The 24,610-nt window shown below is 53.0% G+C and overlaps 1 protein-coding gene across 1 annotated transcript; it reads left to right on the top strand.

Moving 5' to 3' along the window:
* The first annotated feature begins 2,378 nt into the window (after positions 1 to 2,378).
* On the top strand, positions 2,379 to 22,564 carry LOC309557175 (uncharacterized protein). The gene is made up of 9 exons (XM_082259832.1): positions 2,379 to 2,420; positions 9,456 to 9,511; positions 9,601 to 9,654; positions 11,363 to 11,395; positions 16,792 to 16,833; positions 16,910 to 17,032; positions 19,860 to 19,904; positions 19,993 to 20,031; positions 22,389 to 22,564. The coding sequence occupies exons 1-9, from the start codon at positions 2,404 to 2,406 to the stop codon at positions 22,397 to 22,399; spliced, it is 420 nt and encodes a 139-aa protein (XP_082115958.1). The 5' UTR covers positions 2,379 to 2,403; the 3' UTR covers positions 22,400 to 22,564.
* The last annotated feature ends 2,046 nt before the right edge of the window (positions 22,565 to 24,610 follow it).

Genomic DNA, 24,610 nt, shown 5'->3' with positions numbered 1-24,610 from the left:
CTAGACTAAGAACTGTCTCCCCAAACCAAGCAATGTTCCCCCAGAGCCAGCAATGCCCCCTAGACTAAGAATTGTCTCCCCAAACCAAGCAATGTTCCCCCAGAGCCAGCAATGCCCCCTATACTAAGAACTGTCTCCCCAAACCAAGCAATGTTCCCCCAGAGCCAGCAATGCCCCCTAGACTAAGAACTGTCTCCCCAAACCAAGCAATGTTCCCCCAGAGCCAGCAATGCCCCCTAGACTAAGAACTGTCTCCCCAAACCAAGCAATGTTCCCCCAGAGCCAGCAATGCCCCCCTAGATTGAGAATTGTCTCCCCAAACCCATCAATGTCCACCTAGACCCAGCAATGACCTTGTGGACCTAGAAATGGTTTGGTGCTCTGAGTCCCCCAGTGATTGCGTAGTTTGGGGGGGGGGGGGATATTGTTGCTGGGCTCGCTGGGTGTATAATACATTGTAGTGTTGTATAGTCCATTGTATATCACACGGCTATTGTATAGTCTGGAGCAGGTGCTCACACACACAATGGGCCTTTCATAGCTGGGCACAGAAGCAGCTCTTGTCCTCGGAGGGAATGTCTGGAATGTATAATTGGGGACCCCTCTTACCTGTCATTACTAAGAACAGACCTGTAATTACCCCATCCACTATGGGGGGAGGGAGGGGACCCCAAATCTTCACTTACCTGGGTGTATTCCAGAGACCGCACAGAGGATTCACACATGGATAATACTGGAATATTCCCCATCCACAGACAATACACACGTGTTACATACATGGGGGTACATGGACGTGTTATGTGGAGGAGGGGCGTTGTTGGAGGGGTGTACAGACATTGTACAGCAGGTTAGAATGGGGTCACCGTATGCCGTATTGGTGTGGTATTCCCCTGCAGGGCCCCCACTTTTTATGTCATATAGGAATAGGGCCCCTTCTAATACCAGACAGTATTGTGGTGAATAGATCAGTGTATCTGGAAGGAGCGTTCAATGGTCTGATATAATGTATGGGGGGGGCGGGGGGTCACACATCCGGGGGGTGCACCGTGTACATTACTGGGGGGATAATACTGTCTGCAGCCAGGGCATACCACCCCGCACTCCCAGTACTGATGGGTCTATATTGGGGACGGCTCTACCCCCCGGGCATACTACTGGGTGTAAGAGATACTGATCAATATTTATGCCTCTACCCCTGTGCATACTACTGGCCAATCCTATAACTAATGGGTTATTGATGGGTACAGCTCTACCCCTGGGTATACTACCAACCAATCCTATTACTGATCTGCTTTTGATGGCATGACTCTATCCCTGGGGCATACTATGGGCATTCCTATTACTGATGTTACATTGATGGGTACAGCTCTATACTCTGGGTATACTATGGGCATTCCTATTACTGCTGTGATATTGATGGGTACAGCTTTATGCTCTGGGCATACTATAGGCATTCCTATTACTGATGTTACATTGATGGGTACAGCTCTACCCCTGGGTATACTACCAACCAATCCTATTACTGATCTGATATTGATGGCATGACTCTATCCCTGGGGCATACTATGGGCATTCCTATTACTGATGTTACATTGATGGGTACAGCTCTATACTCTGGGCATACTATGGGCATTCCTATTACTGATGTTACATTAATGGGTACAGCTCTGGGCATACTATGGGTATTCCTAGTACTGATGGTATAATGATGGGTACAGCTCTAGGTATACTATGGGCATTCCAAGTACTGATGGTACATTGATTGGTACAGCTCTGGGCATACTATGGGCATTCCAATTACTGATGGTATATTGATGGGTACAGCTCTGGGTATATTATGGGCATTCCTATTACTGATGTTACATTGATGGGTACAGCTCTGGGTATACTATGGGCATTCCTAGTACTGATGTTACATTGATAGGTATGGCTCTATGCTCTGGGCATACTATGGGCATTTCTAGTACTGATGGTATATTGATGGGTACAGCTCTGGGCATACTATGGGCATTCCTAGTACTGATGGTACATTGATGGTACAGCTCTGGGTATACTATGGGCATTCCTAGTACTGATGGTACATTGATGGGATCTCGGGAGGGGAGGGGGGCTCCCGGCTGGGTTGGTGAAGAGGTGGGGGTCTTCCTGGGATTGGTTGTACAGAGATTTATTACCCCCCAATACAGATACACAGGGAGAGAAAGGAGTGGTCACCAGCTGAGATATGGCAATTATAGGGTTAAGGTGCAGGTAGAGGGCGAGGCTGTGCAGCCAGGTGATTTCTGACAATTTTGGGTGTTCTTCTATTGGCTGGCTGAGTATGAGGAAGGGCGGGGACTGATCTGTATATTCAGAGACCCCCCAGAGTCCCTCCCATTCTGTACTGATCACACTGGAGGAACAATGAGGACTTTCACCAGGTACGCACCTGTCTGTGTATATTCACCCGCTCACCTGTCTGTGTATACGGTATATATGTTCCCCGCTCACCTGTCTGTATATACGGTATACATGTTCCCCGCTCACCTGTCTGTATATACGGTATATATGTTCCCCGCTCACCTGCCTGTATATACTGTATATATGTTCCCCGCTCATTTGTCTGTATATACGGTATATATGTTCCCCGCTCATTTGTCTGTATATACGGTATACATGTCCCCCGCTCACCTGTCTGTATATAATGTATATATGTTCCCCGCTCACCTGTCTGTATATTCACCCACTCACCTGTCTGTATATACTGTATATATGTTCCCCGCTCACCTGCCTGTATATACTGTATATATGTTCCCCGCTCATTTGTCTGTATATACGGTATATATGTTCCCCGCTCATTTGTCTGTATATACGGTATACATGTCCCCCGCTCACCTGTCTGTATATAATGTATATATGTTCCCCGCTCACCTGTCTGTATATTCACCCACTCACCTGTCTGTATATAATGTATATATGTTCCCCGCTCACCTGTCTGTATATACTGTATACATGTTCCCCGCTCACCTGTCTGTATATACGGTATATATGTTCCCCCGCTCACCTGTCTGTATATACGGTATATATGTTCCCCGCTCACCTGTCTGTATATACGGTATATATGTTCCCCGCTCACCTGTCTGTATATACGGTATATATGTTCCCCGCTCACCTGTCTGTATATACTGTATACATGTTCCCCGCTCACCTGTCTGTATATACGGTATATATGTTCCCCGCTCACCTGCCTGTATATACGGTATATATGTTCCCCGCTCACCTGCCTGTATATACTGTATATATGTTCCCCGCTCACCTGTCTGTATATACGGTATATATGTTCCCCGCTCACCTGTCTGTATATACGGTATATATGTTCCCCGCTCACCTGTCTGTATATACGGTATATATGTTCCCCGCTCACCTGTCTGTATATACGGTATATATGTTCCCCGCTCACCTGTCTGTATATACGGTATATATGTTCCCCGCTCACCTGTCTGTATATACGGTATATATGTTCCCCGCTCACCTGTCTGTATATACGGTATATATGTTCCCCGCTCATTTGTCTGTATATTCACCCACTCACCTGTCTGTATATACTGTATATATGTTCCCCGCTCACCTGTCTGTATATACTGTATATATGTTCCCCGCTCACCTGCCTGTATATACTGTATATATGTTCCCCGCTCACCTGTCTGTATATACTGTATATATGTTCCCCGCTCACCTGCCTGTATATACGGTATATATGTTCCCCGCTCATTTGTCTGTATATAATGTATATATGTTCCCCGCTCATTTGTCTGTATATAATGTATATATGTTCCCCGCTCACCTGTCTGTATATACGGTATATATGTTCCCCGCTCATTTGTCTGTATATACGGTATACATGTCCCCCGCTCACCTGTCTGTATATACGGTATATATGTTCCCCGCTCACCTGTCTGTATATACGGTATATATGTTCCCCGCTCACCTGTCTGTATATACGGTATATATGTTCCCCGCTCACCTGTCTTTATATACGGTATATATGTTCCCCGCTCACCTGTCTGTATATACGGTATATATGTTCCCCGCTCACCTGTCTGTATATACGGTATATATGTTCCCCCGCTCACCTGTCTGTATATACGGTATATATGTTCCCCGCTCACCTGTCTGTATATACGGTATACATGTTCCCCCGCTCACCTGTCTGTATATACGGTATACATGTTCTCCGCTCACCTGTCTGTATATACGGTATATATGTTCCCCGCTCACCTGTCTGTATATACGGTATACATGTTCCCCCGCTCACCTGTCTGTATATACGGTATACATGTTCCCCCGCTCACCTGTCTGTATATACGGTATACATGTTCTCCGCTCACCTGTCTGTATATACGGTATATATGTCCCCCGCTCACCTGTCTGTATATACGGTATACATGTTCCCCGCTCACCTGTCTGTATATACGGTATATATGTTCCCCCGCTCACCTGTCTGTATATACGGTATACATGTTCCCCGCTCACCTGTCTGTATATACGGTATATATGTTCCCCCGCTCACCTGTCTGTATATACGGTATACATGTTCTCCGCTCACCTGTCTGTATATACGGTATATATGTTCCCCCGCTCACCTGTCTGTATATACGGTATATATGTTCCCCCGCTCACCTGTCTGTATATACGGTATACATGTTCCCCCGCTCACCTGTCTTTATGTGTGTGTATATAAATTTGTGTGTCAGACATCGGGGGGCACTGTGTAATGGGGGGGGTGTCGGGGATGGGGGGGTGTAATGGGGGGGTGTCGGGGATCGGGGGGGCACTGTGTAATGGGGGTGTGGCGGGGATCGGGGGCACTGTGTAATGGGGGTGTGTCGGGGATCGGGGGGGCACTGTGTAATGGGGGGTGTGTTGGGGATGGGGGGGCACTGTGTAATGGGGGGGGTGTTGGGGATCGAGGGTGCACTGTGTAATGGGGGTGTGTCGGGGATTGGGGGGGGCACTGTGTAATGGGGGGGTGTCAGGGATCAGAGGGCACTGTGTAATGGCTGTGGCAGGGATCGGGGTGCACTGTGTAGACGGAGTGTCTCGGGGATCAGAGGGCACTGTGTAATGGCTGTGTCGGAGATCGGGGCACTGTGTAATGGGGGTGTGTTGGTGATTGGGGGGCACTGTGTAATGGCTGTGTGTCTGGGATCGGAGGGCACTGTGTAGTCGGTGTGTGTCGGGGATGGGGCGCTGTGTAATGGGGTGTGTCTGGGATCAGTGGGCACTGTGTAATGGGGGTGTGTCGGTGATTGGGGGGCACTGTGTAATGGCTGTGTGTCTGGGATCGGGGGGCGCTGTGTAGTCGGTGTGTCGGGGATCATTGGGCACTGTGTAATGGGGGTGTGTCTGGGATCGGGGGGCACTGTGTAATGGGGGTGTCGGGGATCAGAGGGCACTGTGTAATGGGGGGTGTGTTGGGGATCGGGGGCGCTGTGTATTAAGTGTGTGTGTCGGGGATCGGGGGGCGCTGTGTAGTCGATGTGTGTCGGGGATCAGAGGGCACTGTGTAATGGCTGTGTCTTGGGGATCGGGGTCACTGTGTAATTAGGGTGTGTCGGGGATCGGGGGGCGCTGTGTAATGGGGTGTATCTAGGATCAATGGACACTGTGTAATGGGGGGATGTTGGGGATTGGGGACACTGTGTAATGGGGGTGTGTCTGGGATTGGGGGGGGGGCACTGTGTAATGGGGGTGTGTCGGGGATCAGAGGGCACTGTGTAATGGCTGTGGTGGGGATCGGGGTGCACTGTGTAGACGGAGTGTCTCGAGGATCAGAGGGCACTGTGTAATGGCTGTGTTAGGGATTGGGGGCACTGTGTAATGGGGGTGTGTCGGGGATCGGGGGCACTGTGTAATGGGGGTGTGTCGGGGATCGGGGGCACTGTGTAATGGCTGTGTGTCTGGGATCAGTGGGCACTGTGTAATGGGGGTGTGTTGGTGATTGGGGGGCACTGTGTAATGGGGGTGTGTCGGGGATCAGAGGGCACTGTGTAATGGCTGTGGTGGGGATCGGGGTGCACTGTGTAGACGGAGTGTCTCGAGGATCAGAGGGCACTGTGTAATGGCTGTGTTAGGGATTGGGGGCACTGTGTAATGGGGGTGTGTCGGGGATCGGGGGCACTGTGTAATGGGGGTGTGTCGGGGATCGGGGGCACTGTGTAATGGCTGTGTGTCTGGGATCAGTGGGCACTGTGTAATGGGGGTGTGTTGGTGATTGGGGGGCACTGTGTAATGGGGGTGTGTCTGGGATCGGGGGGAGCTGTGTAGTCGCGCGTGTGTTTCGGGGATGGGGGGGCGCTGTGTAATGGGGTGTGTCGGGGATCAGTGGGCACTGTGTAATGGGGGTGTGTCTGGGATCGGGGGCACTGTGTAATGGCTGTGTCGGGGATCAGATGGCACTGTGTAATGGGGTGTGTTGGGGATTAGGGGGCGCTGTGTAGTTGGTGTGTGTTGGGGATTGGGGGGTACTGTGTAGTCGATGTGTGTCGGGGATCAGAGGGCACTGTGTAATGGCTGTGTCGGGGATCAGAGGGCACTGTGTAATGGGGGTGTGTCGGGGATTGGGGGGCACTGTGTAATGGGGTGTATCTAAGATCAGTGGGCACTGTGTAATGGGGGGGTGTCGGTGATTGGGGGGCACTGTGTAATGGGGGTGTGTCTGGGATCGGGGGGCATTGTGTAATGGGGGTGTATCGGGGATCGGGGGGGGGGGGCACTGTGTAATGGGGGTGTGTCGGGGATCGGGGGGCATTGTGTAATGGGGGTGTGTCGGGGATTGGGGGGGTACTGTGTAATGGGGATGTGTCTGGGATCAGGGGGGCACTGTTTAATGGGGATGTGTCGGAGGTCAGGGGGCACTGTGTAATTTGAGTGTGTCGGGGATCAGGGGGGACACTGTGTAATGGGGGTCTGTCGGGGATCGGGGGGGGCACTGTGTAAAAGGGGTGTGTTGGAGGATCTGGGGGGCACTGTGTAATGGAGGTGTGTTGGGGGATCAAGAGGGGCACTGTGTAATGGGGGTCTGTTTGGGATTGGGGGGGCACTGTGTAATGGGGGTGTGTCGGAGATCAGGGGGGGCACTGTGTAATGGGGGTGTGTTGAGGATCCGGGGGGCACTGTGTAATGGGGGTGTGCCGGGATCGGGGGGCACTGTGTAATGGGGGTGTGTCGGAAGATCGAGGGAGCACTGTGTAATGGGGGTGTGTCGGGGATGGGGGGGCACTGTGTAATGGGGGTGTGTTGGGGGGCACTGTGTAATTGGGGTGTGTCGGGGATTGGGGGGTACTGTGTAATGGGGGTGTGTCGGGGATCGGGGGGACACTGTGTAATGGGGGTGTGCCGGGATCGGGGGGCACTGTGTAATGGGGGTGTGTCGGAAGATCGAGGGAGCACTGTGTAATGGGGGTGTGTCGGGGATGGGGGGGCACTGTGTAATGGGGGTGTGTTGGGGGGCACTGTGTAATTGGGGTGTGTCGGGGATTGGGGGGTACTGTGTAATGGGGGTGTGTCGGGGATCGGGGGGACACTGTGTAATGGGGGTGTGTTGGGGATGGGGGTACTGTGTAATGGGGGTGTGTCGGAGGATTGGGGGGCACTGTGTAATGGGGTGTTTTGGAGGATCGGGGGGGGGTGTCAGGGGATCAAGGGGGGCACTGTGTAATGGGGGTGTGTCGGAGGATTGGGGGGCACTGTGTAATGGGGTGTTTTGGAGGATCGGGGGGGGTGTCAGGGGATCAAGGGGGGCACTGTGTAATGGGGGTCTGTCGGGGATTAGGGAGGGCACTGTGTAATGGGGGTGTGTCGGGGGGGGGACACTGTGTAATGGGGGTGTGTCAGGGATGGGGGGTACTGTGTAATGGGGGGTGTCGGGGATCAGGGGGGGCACTGTGTAATGGGGGTGTGTCAGAGGACCGGGTGCACTGTGTAATGGGGGTGTGTTGGAGGAACGGGGGGGGCACTGTGTAATGGGGGTGTGTTGGGGGATCAAGGGGGGCACTGTGTAATGGGGGTCTGTTGGGGATTAGGGGGGGCACTGTGTAATGGGGGTGTGTCGGAGATCAGGGGGGAGGCACTGTGTAATGAGGGTGTGTTGAGGATCGGGGGGTACTGTGTAATGTGGGTGTGTCGGGATTGGGGGGCACTGTGTAATGGGGGTGTGTCGGAAGATCGAGGGAGCACTGTGTAATGGGGGTGTGTCGGGGATGGGGGGGGCACTGTGTAATTGGGGTGTGTTGGGGATGGGGGGGCACTGTGTAATTGGGGTGTGTCGGGATTGGGGGGACACTGTGTAATGGGGGTGTGTCAGGGATCGGGGGTACTGTGTAATGGGGGTGTGTCTGAGGATTTGGGGGGCACTGTGTAATGGGGGTTTGTTGGAGGATCGGGGGGGTGTCGGGGGATCAAGGGGCGCACTGTGTAATGGGGGACTGCCGGGGATTGGGGGGGGGACTGTGTAATGGGGGTGTGTCAGAGATCAGGGGGGCACTGTGTAATGGGGGTGTGTTGAGAATCGGGGGGGGGCACTGTGTAATGGAGGTGTGTTGGGATCAGGGGGGCACTGTCTAATGGGGGGTTTGTCGGGGGATCGGGGGAGCACTGTGTAATGGGGGTGTGTCGGGGATGGGGGGGCACTGTGTAATGGGGGTGTGTCGGAGGATCGGGGGAGCACTGTGTAATGGGGGTGTGTCAACGATGGGGGGGCACTGTGTAATGGGGTGTGTCGGGGGGCACTGTGTAATGGGGGTGTGTCGGGGATCGGGTGGGTACTGTGTAATGGGGGTGTGTCAGGGATGGGGGGCACTGTGTAATGGGGGGGTGTCAGGGATCGGGGGGCACTGTGTAATGGGGGTGTGTCGGGGATTGGGGGTGGACTGTGTAATGGGGGTGTGTTGAGAATCGGGGGGGCACTGTGTAATGGAGGTGTGTTGGGATGGGGGGGCACTGTGTAATGGGGGGTGTCGGAGCCTCGGGGGAGCACTGTGTAATGGGGGTGTGTCAGGGATGGGGGGGCACTGTGTAATGGGGGTGTGTCGGGGGGCACTGTGTAATGGGGGTGTGTCGGGGATGGGGGGGTACTGTGTAATGGGGGTGTGTCGGGGATGGGGGGGCACTGTGTAATGGGGGTGTGTCGGGGATGGGGGGGGCACTGTGTAATGGGGGTGTGTCAGGGATGGGGGGCACTGTGTAATGGGGGTGTGTCGGGGGCACTGTGTAATGGGGGTGTGTCGGAGATGGGGGGCACTGTGTAATGGGGGTGTGTCGGGGATGGGGGGGCACTGTGTAATGGGGGTGTGTCAGGGATGGGGGGGCACTGTGTAATGGGGGTGTGTCGGGGACCAGTGACACAGGTGCCTCCATCCAGTAATAAATCATTCGTTGTTCTTGGTGTCGGTAATCCGATGTTTTCTCTCCCACAGGATTCTGCTCCTCTCATTGGCTGCCGCTCTGCTCTCCTCCATTGTGGCGGCTCAGGGTGAGTCTGGGATTTCTCCGCCTCCTGGAGGTGATCTATAGATCTTCTCTGATCAGATTCATTGTATCAATAAATTTTTCTATTTATAGAGGAAGCTGTGACTGGCAGCAACCTGACCCCCACCGTGGAGAGCTCCATCGCAGGTATGACCTTCTCTACGTGTGACGTCACTTCCTCTCCTCGAATTGTGTGACGTCACTTCCTCTCCCCCCCACGAGGTGTGACGTAATTTCCTCCGCCATAGCTGGGAACTCTGACTCTTTCCCTGAGACTCCGGCCAATCCGTATTGCTGGGAGTTCTCTCTGGCTCCCTTGTCATAGGCTGACACTAGTAGTGACATCAGTCTCGTCCTATTGGTGCTGGGGAAGATTATAGAGGTGGGAGGAGATGTGGGCGGTTCTCTGTCCTCCTCAGGGGTGGTCTGAGACTTGGAGAAGAAGTCAGTTCTGAGGACTGTCAGAGGTCTTGTAGGCAGTATAGGGGTACGGAGGGTGTAGTGACTCCTATAACATTTGCATGTAATATTCTATACTGGAGTCACAGAATAATGAATTTTATCACCCAATCACATCAGCAGATCTCTATAACATCATATAAAGTATATAGGACTGCACATGGATCCGTCTATGTTCAAATAATATCCAGGGACTGCGTCCTCTTTCACCACGAACAATCAAATAATAAACTTTTCTCTCCAGGTCGAATGTTATTCATTCATGCAGAATGAAAATATTTAGGGAAAATATCTCATCATGGCCACAAGATGGAGCTGATCGGAAACAAATACTTACTTCCTATGACTATCAGCTCCATCTAGTGGCCATGATAGTGGCCATGAGTAACATTTGCCCTAGAGAGAAAACACTACATCCAGATGTATAATCTATATGGGGGTATCGACTCCATCCGGGGTACGGTGCTGTGTTCTGGTATGGAATGGGGACTTCCCGTCTGCTGCCAGAAAAATACTGAGTGGGGCCCGAGTACTGCTCAACCATTCATAGGAAGCCTTGTATGTTCCTCTGAGGCTGAGGTGGAGATTGTAAAGTTATCCTCCTACCGTGCCTCCATTCCTCCATTCATTCTGTAATAATGGGGTGCAAGATGGAATGTTATTACAGGATGAATGGAGGAATGGTGGAGGGGCAGAAGGATGACTTCACAATCTCCACCTCAGCCAACCAGAGGAAGCCGTGTATTCACTAATAACATACAAGGCTTCCTCTGAATGGTTGAGCAGTACTCGGGGGCCCACCTAGTATTGTTCTGGCAGCAGACAGGAAGTCCCCATCCCATCGCCGGTACACAGGATGGAGCTCCATACAGATTATACAGCCGGAGCATCCAGATTGTTGGGGCCCCAAACTATACAAAATAATAGTGAACATGGAGTCTGGATTTATCCATCCCCCATTCGTTGCCCCCATATTGTCTGGTCTGTTTGGGGGATCTGATCTCTATAATCCAAACCTCGACCTGCCTGTCCTCAGCACTGTGAGCCCCGTATCTGGTTGGGGGAAATTCTATGTTCACAGTTATTAAACAGTTTCCTGTATTCCTGGACAGCACACCATTAGCCCCTCCCCCACCCTGACTTCGGATAATTCCCAGGTATGTACGTGTGATGTCATTTCCTATCTAGGGGGGAGTGTCTTCTTGAACATATGATGTCCCTTCCTGACATATGACCACCATCCCTCCTATAAGGTCCCTGCCCCGCCCACTCTCCAGATCTCAATATGGCGGCACATCTGCTATCGCTGGTATTGGGGGAGGGGGTGTAAGGGGATGGGGGTCAGGGGTCAGATGGGGGTTTCTGCTCTTTGCTGATAATATTTTTCTCTCCACAGAGAACGAGGAAGTGACCGACTCTCCGCAGCCCAGTGAGTGACACCATGTGGGATGTCCGTGTTCTGGTGACACCAATCTGGGGGGGGGGGGGGGATGACAGATTATTATATTCTATATAACCTCCATTCATATGAAGAACTCAGTCTTCATCCAATGAAATCTCCTCCTCACATCTTAGGGCCCCAGGGGGGATATAGGGAACAGCCCCCAGGGGTGAATATGAAGGAACACTATGGGGGATCACAGCTCAGGGTCCGGGGGAGGGGTGATACAGGGGAGGGCCCTCCAGCTGTGAGTATGGAGGAGCACTATGGGGGAGCACATCTCAGGGCTCCTTGCGGATAAAGGGGATGGCCTCCCGGGGGTGGGTATGGAGGAGCACTATGGGGGGATCACAGCTCAGGGCCCTGTGGGGGAGGGGGGATGTAGGGGATGGCCCCCCAGGGGTGAGTATGGGGGAGCACAGCTCAGGGCCCTGTGGAGGAGGGGGATGTAAGGGATGGCCCCTCAGGGGTGAGTATGGGGGAGCAAAGCTCAGGGCCCAGGGAGGGGGTGGGGGATGTAGGTGATGGCCCCCCCGGGGTGAGTATGGGGGAGCACTATGGGGGAGCACAGCTCAGGGCCATGTGGGGGAGGGGGGATGGCCCCCCAGGGGTGAGTATGGGGGAGCACAGCTCAGGGCCCTGGGGGGGAGGGGGATGGCCCCCCAGGGGTGAGTATGGGGGAGCACAGCTCAGGGCCCTGGGGGGGGTTGTAGGGGGTGGCCCCCCAGGGGTGAGTATTGGGGAACACAGCTCAGGGCCCTGGGGGGGAGGGGGGATGTAGGGGGTGGCCCCCCAGGGGTGAGTATGGGGGAACACAGCCCAGGGCCCTGGGGGGGAGGGGGGATGTAGGGGGTGGCCCCCCAGGGGTGAGTTTTGGGGAACACAGCTCAGGGCCCTGGGGGGGAGGGGGGATGTAGGGGGTGGCCCCCCAGGGGTGAGTATGGGGGAACACAGCTCAGGGCCCTGTGGGAGAGGGGGGATGTAGGGGGTGGCCCCCCAGGGGTGAGTATGGGGGAACACAGCTCAGGGCCCTGGGGGGGAGGGGGGATGTAGGGGGTGGCCCCCCAGGGGTGAGTATGGGGGAGCACAGCTCAGGGCCCTGTGGGAGAGGGGGGATGTAGGGGGTGGCCCCCCAGGGGTGAGTATGGGGGAACACAGCTCAGGGCCCTGGGGGGGAGGGGGGATGTAGGGGGTGGCCCCCCAGGGGTGAGTATGGGGGAGCACAGCTCAGGGCCCTGTGGGGGAGGGGGGATGTAGGGGAATGTCCTTCCAGGGTGAGTATGGGGGAGCACAGCTCAGGGCCCTGGGGGGGAGGGGGGATGTAGGGGGTGGCCCCCCAGGGGTGAGTATGGGGGAAAACAGCTCAGGGCCCTGTGGGGGAGGGGGGATGTAGGGGAATGTCCTTCCAGGGTGAGTATGGGGGAGCACAGCTCAGGGCCCTGGGGGGGAGGGGGGATGTAGGGGGTGGCCCCCCAGGGGTGATTATGGGGGAAAACAGCTCAGGGCCCTGTGGGGGAGGGGGGATGTAGGGGGTGGCCCCCCAGGGGTAAGTATGGGGGAGCACAGCTCAGGGCCCTGTGGGGGAGGGGGGATGTAGGGGAATGTCCTTCCAGGGTGAGTATGGGGGAGCACAGCTCAGGGCCCTGGGGGGGAGGGGGGATGTAGGGGGTTGATATGGAGGATGATAGGGCCAATCTCCCCCAGTGTATTCCCGTCTATCTCAGGGTGATCCTCTGCTCCCCCATCAATCACATCTCTCCTGAAATACGACTGGTGCCCCTTCTTTTATAGCTCCGCCCACACACCTTACAATGTGATTGGAGGAAATATGTGGCCATACACTATACAATCACTCTGAGGACAAATAACACTCCGTTCAATCAGCATCCAATCAGGCTGGTCGTTATACTACACAGCTGGTGGTAGATGTAGAGCAGACTGTACAATCAGATTGTATGGTGTATGGGCAGCTTTGGAAATCTGATGAAGACATTGTCAGCTGTGGGGCCGGATTTCTAATCTGCAGACCGACCATCATATCCCTACACATGGGACATAGTGGACTCCCCTCCCCCCTGTCCAGTCTACCCCATGGTGGGGGGTGGGGGGGATTTGTGGCAGCACAGACCCTTTGATTCCCCTGGACGCAGTGATGGGAAATCTCAGATCCTCGCTCTCCTCCTCGCCTCTCAGATTTTGGAGGTTGAATTTCGGGATTGAAGGTCACAAACTGAAACGTCTTGGATTTCCTCCTGACCCCGATCGTCCTTCGCTTCAGCGGGCAGACACAAAACCGCCGTATTCCCGGCCGGAGCGAGACGGGGACGATCATCTTTCAGGGTCCATCCTGGTAGAGGGGCCCTTTGTGTCTCCTATTGCTGGGGGCCCCTCTACTCACCCACAGGGGCCTCATTGTGCTGAGACTGGGGGGAGGGGGGCATCCTGGGGATGGATGGACAGACGGACTCCGAGGGCCATTAACAATGTGAGGAGTAAAGCTGAGCAGCCACACGTCAGTCTAGGACACGGCGGATTCTGATTGGCCAATCGCACTTCTGTACATAAATTACAAATGTGGAGAAATCAGAAAGGATGAATCTGATAGAAATCAGATCTGTCAGTACATGGAGATCTATTTCCTGGTGATCCCGCCAGGAGATCTGATATTGCACCACTTCCTGTGACTGGGTGACAACGCTCTCAGCTCTGCAGGGAAATCACACAGCGGTGTTGTCACCCCATGGGAGGAGGGGATGAGATGGAATGTTGTCCCACTCTGTATGGCGATCAGTTTTGGATTATTATGGGGTGGATTCCATGGTGTCTGATTATTTTATTGTTATTCTTAATCCCCGATAATGATTGGTGATAGGAGTCTGATTGGATCAGAGCTGTTACATCGTGATCACATTGTATCCATGAATAGATCGGTTGCCATGGGTCTGATGACTGACTGGTTGGTTGGTGTAGGTCCAATGACTTACTGGTTGGAGTCGATCCAATGACTGGTTGGTGAGTGGGGGTCTGATGACTGGTTGGTTGGTGTGGGTCCGATGACTGATTGGTTGGTTGGTTTAGTTCCGATGACTGGTTGGTTGGTGTGGGTCCGATAACTGGTTTGTTGGTTGGTTTAGGTCCGATAACTGGTTGGTTGGTGTGTGTCTGATAACTGGTTTGTTGGTTGGTTTAGGTCCGATGACTGGTTGGTTGGTGTGGGTCCAATAACTGGTTTGTTGGTTGGTTTAGGTCCGATGACTGGTTGGTGTGGGTCCAATAACTGGTTTGTTGGTTGGTTTAGGTCCGATGACTGGTTGGTTGGTGTGTGTCTGATAACTGGTTTGTTGGTTGGATTAGGTCCGATGACTGGTTGGTGTGGGTCCGATAACTGGTTTGTTGGTTGATTGGTTTAGGTCCGATGACTGGTTGGTTGGTGTGGGTCTGATAACTGGTTTGTTGGTTGGTTTAGGTCCGATGACTGGTTGGTGTGGGTCCGATAACTGGTTTGTTGGTTGGTTTAGGTCCGATGACTGGTTGGTGTGGGTCCGATAACTGGTTTGTTGGTTGGTTTAGGTCCGATGACTGGTTGGTTGGTGTAGATCTGTTGATTGTGTCTGTCTTGGATTTAGCAATGGTGAGGCTCATTCACACCGGGGAAAACCCTTCCCACCCCTCTGATAACCAATCTGCACGTTTCAGAGGGCAGTTGCCAGGCAGCTGGAAGATGATATATCGTCTCCTCCCTTCCTTTTCTTGAAAAGCCCCCGCTGACATGAATGGGTCACATGAGTGGGTAAAAGTGAGTCTGGGGGGCATTAAAACTGCGGCTCAACCATCTTCACCCACAGTGGCCAGTTATGGGGCACCGAGGCTGCAGAGGACCGGTTAGTTTTAAATTAACGTTTAGTAAAAAAACAAATTCAATTTCAACTCCAGCTCCTTGTGGAGGAGGAAGTTATGCATGGGCCAAACAGCTCCCCCGGGGGAGGAAGTTACAGGTGGAAAGAGCGGCTCCCCGTTAGAGGAGGAACCTATGTATGGGACGAGTAGCTCCCCCCGGAGAAGGAAGTTACACATGGAAAGAGCTGCCCCCCCCCCCCGGAGGAGGAAGCTACACATGGAAAGAGTGGCTCCCCCCCCCCGGAGGAGGAGGAAGCTACACATGGAAAGAGCTGCTCCCCCCCCCCCCCGGAGGAGGAAGCTACACATGGAAAGAGCTGCTCTCCCCCCCCCCTCCCGGAGGAGGAAGCTACACATGGGACGAGTAGCTCCCCCTGGAGAAGGAAGCTACACATGGAAAGAGCTGCTCCCCCCGGAGGAGGAAGTTACACATGGAAAGAGTGGCTCCCCCCCGGAGGAGGAGGAAGCTACACATGGAAAGAGCTGCTCCCCCCGGAGGAGGAAGCTACACATGGAAAGAGTGGCTCCCCCCCGGAGGAGGAGGAAGCTACACATGGAAAGAGCTGCCCCCCCCCCCCCGGAGGAGGAAGCTACACATGGAAAGAGCTGCTCCCCCCGGAGGAGGAAGCTACACATGGAAAGAGTGGCTCCCCCCCGGAGGAGGAGGAAGCTACACATGGAAAGAGCTGCTCCCCCCGGAGGAGGAAGCTACACATGGAAAGAGTGGCTCCCCCCCGGAGGAGGAGGAAGCTACACATGGAAAGAGCTGCTCCCCCCCCGGAGGAGGAAGCTACACATGGAAAGAGCTGCTCTCCCCCCCCCCCCCCGGAGGAGGAAGCTACACATGGAAAGAGCTGCTCTCCCCCCCCCCCCCGGAGGAGGAAGCTACACATGGAAAGAGCTGCTCCCCCCGGAGGAGGAGGAAGCTACACATGGAAAGAGCGGCCCCCCCCCAGGGGAGGAAGCTACACATGGAAAGAGCTGCCCCCCCCCCCCCGGAGGAGGAAGCTACACATGGAAAGAGCTGCTCCCCCCCCCCCCCTCCCGGAGGAGGAAGCTACACATGGAAAGAGTGGCTCCCCCCGGAGGAGGACGAAGCTACACGTAGAAATAGCGGTTCTCCCTGGAGGAAGTGGGTGTTCTATAGTCCAGCAACGCAGTGGAGGAAGGGTTTGGAGATGGAAGGTGATCTGTAGTCGAAGAGCGGATGGGTTATGGAGAGGAAGGAGGTTCAGGATAGTAAAGGAGAGGTTGAGGAGGGGTTATGGATGGGGGCGGTGTGCTGTAGTTCAGTAGAGGAGAAGTCAGTCAGGGCTGACAACACTGCTTGAGATTTTTTTGTAGGGATATTGATGTGTCATGGTGGTGGAGTCCCCTGGGGGTACGCTATGTGGGTATCAGCACACCCCCTCCTCCCTGGGACTGTAGTTGGGTGATTGGAGGTAATAATTGATGACCGGTCCTCTTTGGTATTTTCTGTCTTCCAGCTGATGCCAATTCCCTGCCGGAGACCACATCGCAGCCCTCAGGTAAGCTCCGGTCACAGAGCGCCCCCCTCTGGAGTCTTGTCTGTCCTCGGGATTCACTCTCTCCTCTCCTTCACAGAGGATGCAGTCAGCTTCCCGGGAGGTCAGAGACTGCAGACGGACGGAACGGCAGAGAGTGCATCATCCAACAGCGAGTCCTCCAACAGTGAGAACAGCGAGAACGTGGAGAGCGCGCCTGCAGGTGAGGACCAATACTGCACTACCAGACCGGGCCTCACATGTGGTGATGTCACTGGTTCCTGGTGATTTTCATTGGCTGTAAATGAGCCTGTCACCTCTTAAGTGGGGAACACACTAGTAGAAAATCTGCCGAAAATTCCCGTCCGAGGTAAAATCGTACGATTCGGCTAGTGTGTACACAACTTTCAGCAGCCGACATTTTCTACGAAAAAAAACGGAGGGACAAACACTAAAATTTTTATCGTCTGTCCCCAGACGACCAATTTTAGTTTAATGTGTATGCAGTACGTCCGTTAAAAATCGAATACGAAAGACCGCGCATGATCTGAAGTTGCTGACAACCCGGAAGTCTGGGAACAAATGTCCCAAAAAAAAAAATAAAAAAATCTGACGAGAAATTTCATGAACATTTATGCACTGCCAACTAAAAACGGTTATAAACGCTGAGCAAGAGAGAGAAAAATCAGAGGATATTTCATCCGATTTCCGTCAAGTGTGTACGGGGCTTTAGCCAAGATTGGGGCCCCCAGCTTGATGATGGTGGCTGCATCCTGGATGGTAATGCGGTCACTGTGTGTACCAGATGTGGTCACTAGATGGCGCACCTCTCCCATGAAAAATTTATAGATCGGGGTAGGCAATCTTTAGATGTGGAGATTTACCTGAACAACAAGATCATCATTTTAAATTACTGGGGAGTAATTGATCACCAGCACAAGTCTGATGCTGGAGTCCATCATGGAGGCAGAACAGCTGGTACTGTAGGCCGACTCGCTCCACCAGTTGTCAGTAGGATGTAGGGCAGTGTACAGAGGTCAGTAGTATGTAGAGCAGTGTACAGAGGTCAGTAGTATGTAGGGCAGTGTACAGAGGTCAGTAGTATGTAGGGCAGTGTACAGAGGTCAGTAGGATGTAGAGCAGTGTACAGAGGTCGGTGGGATGTAGGGCAGTGTACAGAGGTCGGGGGGATGTAGGGCAGTGTACAGAGGTCGGGGGGATGTAGGGCAGTGTACAGAGGTCGGGGGGATGTAGGGCAGTGTACAGAGGTCAGTAGTATGTAGAGCAGTGTACAGAGGTCAGTAGTATGTAGGGCAGTGTACAGAGGTCAGTAGTATGTAGGGCAGTGTACAGAGGTCAGTAGTATGTAGGGCAGTGTACAGAGGTCAGTAGGATGTAGAGCAGTGTACAGAGGTCGGTGGGATGTAGGGCAGTGTACAGAGGTCGGGGGGATGTAGGGCAGTGTACAGAGGTCGGGGGGATGTAGGGCAGTGTACAGAGGTCGGGGGGATGTAGGGCAGTGTACAGAGGTCGGTGGGATGTAGGGCAGTGTACAGAGGTCAGTAGTATGTAGAGCAGTGTACAGAGGTCAGTGGGATGTAGGGCAGTGTACAGAGGTCAGTAGTATGTAGGGCAGTGTACAGAGGTCAGTAGTATGTAGGGCAGTGTACAGAGGTCGGTAGTATGTAGAGCAGTGTACAGAGGTCGGTAGTATGTAGGGCAGTGTACAGAGGTCGGTGGGATGTAGGGCAGTGTACAGAGGTCAGTGGGATGTAGGGCAGTGTACAGAGGTCAGTAGTATGTAGGGCAGTGTATAGAGGTCGGTGGGATGTAGGGCAGTGTACAGAGGTCAGTAGTATGTAGAGCAGTGTACAGAGGTCGGGGGGATGTAGGGCAGTGTACAGAGGTCAGTGGGATGTAGGGCAGTGTACAGAGGTCGGGGGGATGTAGGGCAGTGTACAGAGGTCGGTGGGATGTAGGGCAGTGTACAGAGGTCAGTGGGATGTAGGGCAGTGTACAGAGGTCGGGGGGATGTAGGGCAGTGTACAGAGGTCGGGGGGATGTAGGGCTGTGTACAGAGGTCGGTGGGATGTAGGGCAGTGTACAGAGGTCGGTGGGATGTAGGGCAGTGTACAGAGGTCAGTAGTATGTAGAGCAGTGTACAGAGGTCGGTGGGATGTAGGGCAGTGTACAGAGGTCAGTAGTATGTAGGGCAGTGTACAGAGGTCAGTAGTATGTAGGGCAGTGTACAGAGGTCAGTAGTATGTAGAGCAGTGTACAGAGGTCAGTAGGATGTAGAGCAGTGTACAGAGGTCAGTAGGATGTAGAGCAGTGTACAGAGGTCAGTAGTATGTAGAACAGTGTACAGTGGTCAGTAGAATGTAGGGCAGTGTACAGAGGTCAGTAGGGTGTAGAGCAGTGTGCAGAGGTCGGTGGGATGTAGGGCAGTGTGCAGAGGTCGGTGGGATGTAGGGCAGTGTGCAGAGGTGGGTGGGATGTAGGGCATTGTACAGAGGTGGGTGGGATGTAGGGCAGTGTGCAGAGGTGGGTGGGATGTAGGGCATTGTGCAGAGGTGGGTGGGATGTAGGGCATTGTGCAGGGGTGGGTGGGATGTAGGGCAGCGTGCAGGGGTTGATAGTTGGTAGGGTATTGTGCAGAGGTCGGTGGTAGGTAGGGCAGCATGCAGGGTCAATAGGGTAGAGTTCCAATATGGGGGCGAGGAGTTTCTCTTGTCCTGTATACCGGGGTGTAATTCCCGGTATCTGTTCCGATTCTGTATGGAAGGGCTGCATGGTACCACTTCTCTTGTCCTGTAAGGTTTCACTGTCCTTAGCATGGTACAGGACTAGGTTTCCTCCTCCCCACATAGGGCACTCAGCTCCCGCTGAAACATTGGGGTGTGGGGGGAGAAGGGGAGTACCATGCACTGTAGAGTGGGGGTCTTGTTGAATCATAGGGATTTTCAGCCTCCTCATATTACATTCGTCCAGAAGCTGGATGGTGAGATGCGATTGGCTGGATCTCTCCTGACATTTTGTCTCTTTGGCAGGTCCTGTCCTGGACATCCCCGCCGAGTCTCTGGAGTCTAAAGAAAGTAAGACCCTAAAAGATTACCATACTGATGAGACAATCGTTCTTGTAGATCCAGGAACTCTAGTTTACACATTTGATTATATTTTCAGGTGAGGATACCGAGTCCCAGGAGTCGTTCACACTTCCAGGTAATGGATATAGACACACCATGGTTCTTGTGGGCCAATCAGAGTAAAATGTTGAGTGTATAAGGTCCACCCTGGTTCCGGTCCTATTGCCACCCTCCGAACGGACCCATCAATCCAGGAGAACCCATTTACACAAAGGGGCTTGTGTCTGGTGCTGAGCTGGTAAAGGATGGTAAACTGTCACAGAGAAGACAGCCTGCAGTATGGTGATCAGTCACTACAATGACAATATCAACCCCAAGGGACTGGACAGAAGAATGAGCAACTTCCTCCAGAAGCAGTTTAGGATTCCTCCAGAAAGCACAGGAGCTGAGGAGGGAGGGGAGGCTTGTGTTTAGCAGGGGGCAGCCATGCAGGAGGGGCATTTGTGTGACTCAATGTTTAGTTGCCTGCTGTAGAGAACAGCTATGGGCCAAACACAGCACTGAGACAAGGCTTCAGCACCTATCTCTACCCAAACTTAGTATGGCCATGGGTCTAGTACAGAGCCCAGACAAGGCTTCAGGCCCTATCTCTCCCCATACTTAGTACATCCATGGGTCCAGTACAGAGAAGGGTTCAGGCCCTATTCCTCATCATACTTAGGATGGCCACAGGTCCATCATAGATTCCAAATGAGGCTTCAGGTCCTATCCTTCCCAATACTTAGTATGGCAAGTGGTTCAGCACAGAGCCCAGACAAGGCTTCAAGGCCTATTCCTCTCATACTTAGGGTGGCCAAAGGTCCATCACAGCCCAAACAAAGCTGCAGGTCCTATCTTTCCCCATACTTAAAATGGCCATGCGTCAAACGTAGAGCCCAGACAAGGCTTCAGCCCCTAGTCCTCATCCTACTTAGGATGGGCACGGATCCATCACAGAGCCTAAACAAGGCCTTCCCAAAACGTAGTATGGCCATGGGTCCAGCACCGAGCCCAGACAAGGCAAGGCCCTATTCCTCATCATACTTAGGACGGCTTTGGGTCCAGCACAGAGCCCAGACAAGGCCCTATTCCTCATCATACTTAGGACGGCTTTGGGTCCTGCACCGAGCCCAGACAAGGCAAGGCCCTATTCCTCATCATACTTAGGATGGCTTTGGGTCCAGCACCGAGCCCAGACAAGGCAAGGCCCTATTCCTCATCATACTTAGGACGGCTTTGGGTCCTGCACAGAGCCCAGACAAGGCAAGGCCCTATTCCTCATCATACTTAGGATGGCTTTGGGTCCAGCACCGAGCCCAGACAAGGCAAGGCCCTATTCCTCATCATACTTAGGACGGCTTTGGGTCCAGCACCGAGCCCAGACAAGGCAAGGCCCTATTCCTCATCATACTTAGGATTGCCTCAGATCCATCACAGAGAACACACAAGGCTTCAGGTCCTATCCTTCCCCATACTTAATATGGCCATGGGTCCAACACAGAGCTCAGACAAGGTTTCAGGCCCTATTCCTCATCATACTTAGGATTGCCTCAGATCCATCACAGAGAACACACAAGGCTTCAGGTCCTATCCTTCCCCATACTTAATATGGCCATGGGTCCAACACAGATCCCAGACAAGGTTTCAGGCCCTATTCCTCATCAAACGTAGGGTGCCTATGGGTCTAGCACAGCACTGAGACAAGGTTTCAGCTCCTACTCTTCCTCATACTTAGCATGGTCATGTGTCTGGCACAGGGCCCAGACAAGGTTTCAGAGCAGAAGGAATTTCTAATATGTTAGAACATTTTTCTCAGCCATTTTTGAGTTGTCTTTTGTATTGCAAATCTTACAATAAGAACCTTAGGGAGAACACACGGGGTCAAATTCTGGGTCTGACAATGGAGAAACTTACTTTACATATTTCTAAATAATACACAGAGAACAATCAATGGTTATACGGTATATAACAGTGTTTTCATGGAGTATGGAATGGTTGGAACCCTTGTCAGGTTTTTTTTCTATGTCTCTCACTTTGTAAGGATTCACTTCCTGTCCTAGAGCCACAAGAGGAAGTGAAGAGAAATCTTCCCCACTGGAAGGCAACTGTTGTAAAATTTGAGATTTTCCAATCAGCCTTTGCCCCATGACAATGGTTAGATGGGGGAGGAGGGAATACTACCAGCAGAGACACCTGATAGGGGTTCCTTCCCCGCTCCACTAAAAAGTAAAAGTCTTGGCTTTGGGTACCTTTTTAGTGCATCTCTCTTTATTGAAGCCGTTTCCATGTTATGGAATATGTATTCTTCTTTGGCCGGTCGACCCTTAATGACGTCATGAACCGCCAGGACTTCTACAGCCCAGAGGCAGACACAATGATGCTGTATTGGATCAGATGTGGGTGGGGGAAGACTCTTCATCCTTTATGGAATAATAATTTATTCATCTCTTTCAGCTGGAAAGTGAGCATCCACCATCGTGCCCATTGACCTACCACCTGTCCCTCATTCCCTCCCACTCCTTCCCCCAACACGTGCCTCATCCACCCTTATACTCCCCTTTTCTCTACCCAATGTCCCCCATCCCATCCTTTGCCAGATGTGTTTGAGCCTCCAGGACCCACAGCTGTAATTATAGGAATCCCTCAAGACTGAAGATGATTCCCAACAAACCATTCAGTGATATCATCACCTTCATCAGACCAACAAAGTATGCCGGATATACACCCTCCCTCAACCCACAGGAAATCTCAATTCTGGACCCAGAAAACCAACCAGGGAACTGTAATGGGTGTCTATGTCAACCCAGGGGGCCTAGATCAGCCAATATGGAGGGGGGGGGGGTCTGCTAACCCAGGGGGCCAAGATCAGCCAATATGTACAATGGAGGGGGGGGGGTGTCTATGCTAACCCAGGGGGGCTGAGATCAGCCACTATGCAGAATGGGGGTGTCTGCTAACCCAGGGGGGGGCAAGATCAGCAAATGTGGAGGAAGGAGGGGGTGTCTGCTAACCCAGGGGGGCAAGATCAGCCAATATGGAGAATGGAGGGGGGTGTCTGCTAACCCAGGGGGGCAAGATCAGCCAATATGTAGAATGGAGGGGTGTCTATGCCAATCCAGGGGGGCCTAGATCAGCCAATATGAAGAATTTAGGTGGGTGTCTGCTAACCCAGGGTGGCCAAGATCAGCCAATATGTAGAATGGAGGGGGTGTCTGCTAACCCGGGGGGGGGGGGGGGCAAGATCAGCCAACATGTAGAATGGAGGGGGTGTTTGCTAACCCAAGGGGGCGAGGATCAGCTCAGCCAATATGTAGAATGGAGGGGGGTGTCTGCTAATCCAGGGGGGCCAAGATCGTCCAATACACAGGATGGGGGGGGCATGTCTATGATAATTTGGGGGGAGGCGATCAGCCAAATGTAGAATGGAGGGTTGTCAAAGGACTTGTAAAAGAAAGCAGGAGTCAGTCATATTAAAGTGGACCTGTCCTGTAATGGTGAAGACATTTCACAGCCTATCTCAATCACTTCCTCAGTTCTGGCGAATGGCAGGAACATGGCCCAATATTTATACCCCACCATACCAGGAACATACCCCAGAATTGATATCCACATGGGTATACATTTATATACTGGAGGAGATGGTGCGCTACATTATGAGCAGGGCATGGTGATATTTCTGCAACACGTCAGGGTGGAGCCAAGACCTTCCGCTAGCATGCCATCAGGGAAGTGTCGCCACCTTGTGGGGAAATTAGGAAAGTTCATCCTCATGTTACTCTCTGTGCTCCCAGGAATCAATCACAATTCAGAGTGGAGTCCCCGGCTTCCTGGAGGAGATGATGATTGTTCTTCTGAATGTGATGTATTCTGTAGATCAATAATCTGTGTTCCTTTCAATAAATGTTTCAGCAAATTCATTCTTTGAGGCCTCTGATTTACTAAAATGTCAAATGCCTGACCCGGCAGCTGGCAGAGAGGTATGACTCAATTTCTAAAGAGCGGAGTAATCCCCCTTCATTGGGGCAACCTTTCCCCCTCCTTATACAAGGTAACTCCTACCTTCCTCCTCATCCAGGGTAATATCCCCCCCCCCCCCCCAAAACCTCCTAATCCAGGGTAATCCAACTCCTCCTTCTCACCCCCCCCTGACCTCCTTCTCTAAGGTAATTCTCCCCTCAACCTACCTCTCCTCATCCAGGGTAAAACACCTACATCCCCACCCCCAAAACCTCTCTCTCCTCATCCAGGGTAATCTCCCTAAACCTACCCATCCAGGGCAATTCACCCCCCAAAACCTCCTAATCCAGGGTAATCCAACTCCTCCTTCTCACCCCCCCCCCTGACCTCCTTCTCTAAGGTAATCCTCCCCTCAACCTACCTCTCCTCATCCAGGGTAAATCACCTACATCCCCACCCCCAAAAACCTCCCTCTCCTCATCCAGGGTAATCTCCCTAAACCTACTCATCCAGGGCAATTCACCTCCTCCCCGCAAACCACCTCTTCCTCATCCAGGATAATTCACTCCCAAAACCCTCTCCTCACCTAGGGTAATTCCCCCCCCCCCCAAACCTTCCTCATCCAGGGCAATTCACCTCCTCCCCGCAAACCATCTCTTCCTCATCCAGGATAATTCACTCCCAAAACCCTCTCCTCACCTAGGGTAATCCCCCACCCC

The sequence above is a fragment of the Pelophylax lessonae genome (assembly GCF_965119305.1).
Source record: "Pelophylax lessonae genome assembly, chromosome: 5".
Lineage (NCBI taxonomy): Eukaryota > Metazoa > Chordata > Amphibia > Anura > Ranidae > Pelophylax > Pelophylax lessonae.
Note: the sequence above shows the minus strand (reverse complement) of the source record. Positions and strands in the feature narration are given on the sequence as shown.

Bases quoted from the DNA above. Each gene is read 5' to 3' on its own strand.
- LOC309557175 (XM_082259832.1), top strand. The intron at 9,655-11,362 runs GTATGACCTTCT...TTCTCTCCACAG, and splicing joins CGTGGAGAGCTCCATCGCAG to AGAACGAGGAAGTGACCGAC. The intron at 11,396-16,791 runs GTGAGTGACACC...TCTGTCTTCCAG, and splicing joins GACCGACTCTCCGCAGCCCA to CTGATGCCAATTCCCTGCCG.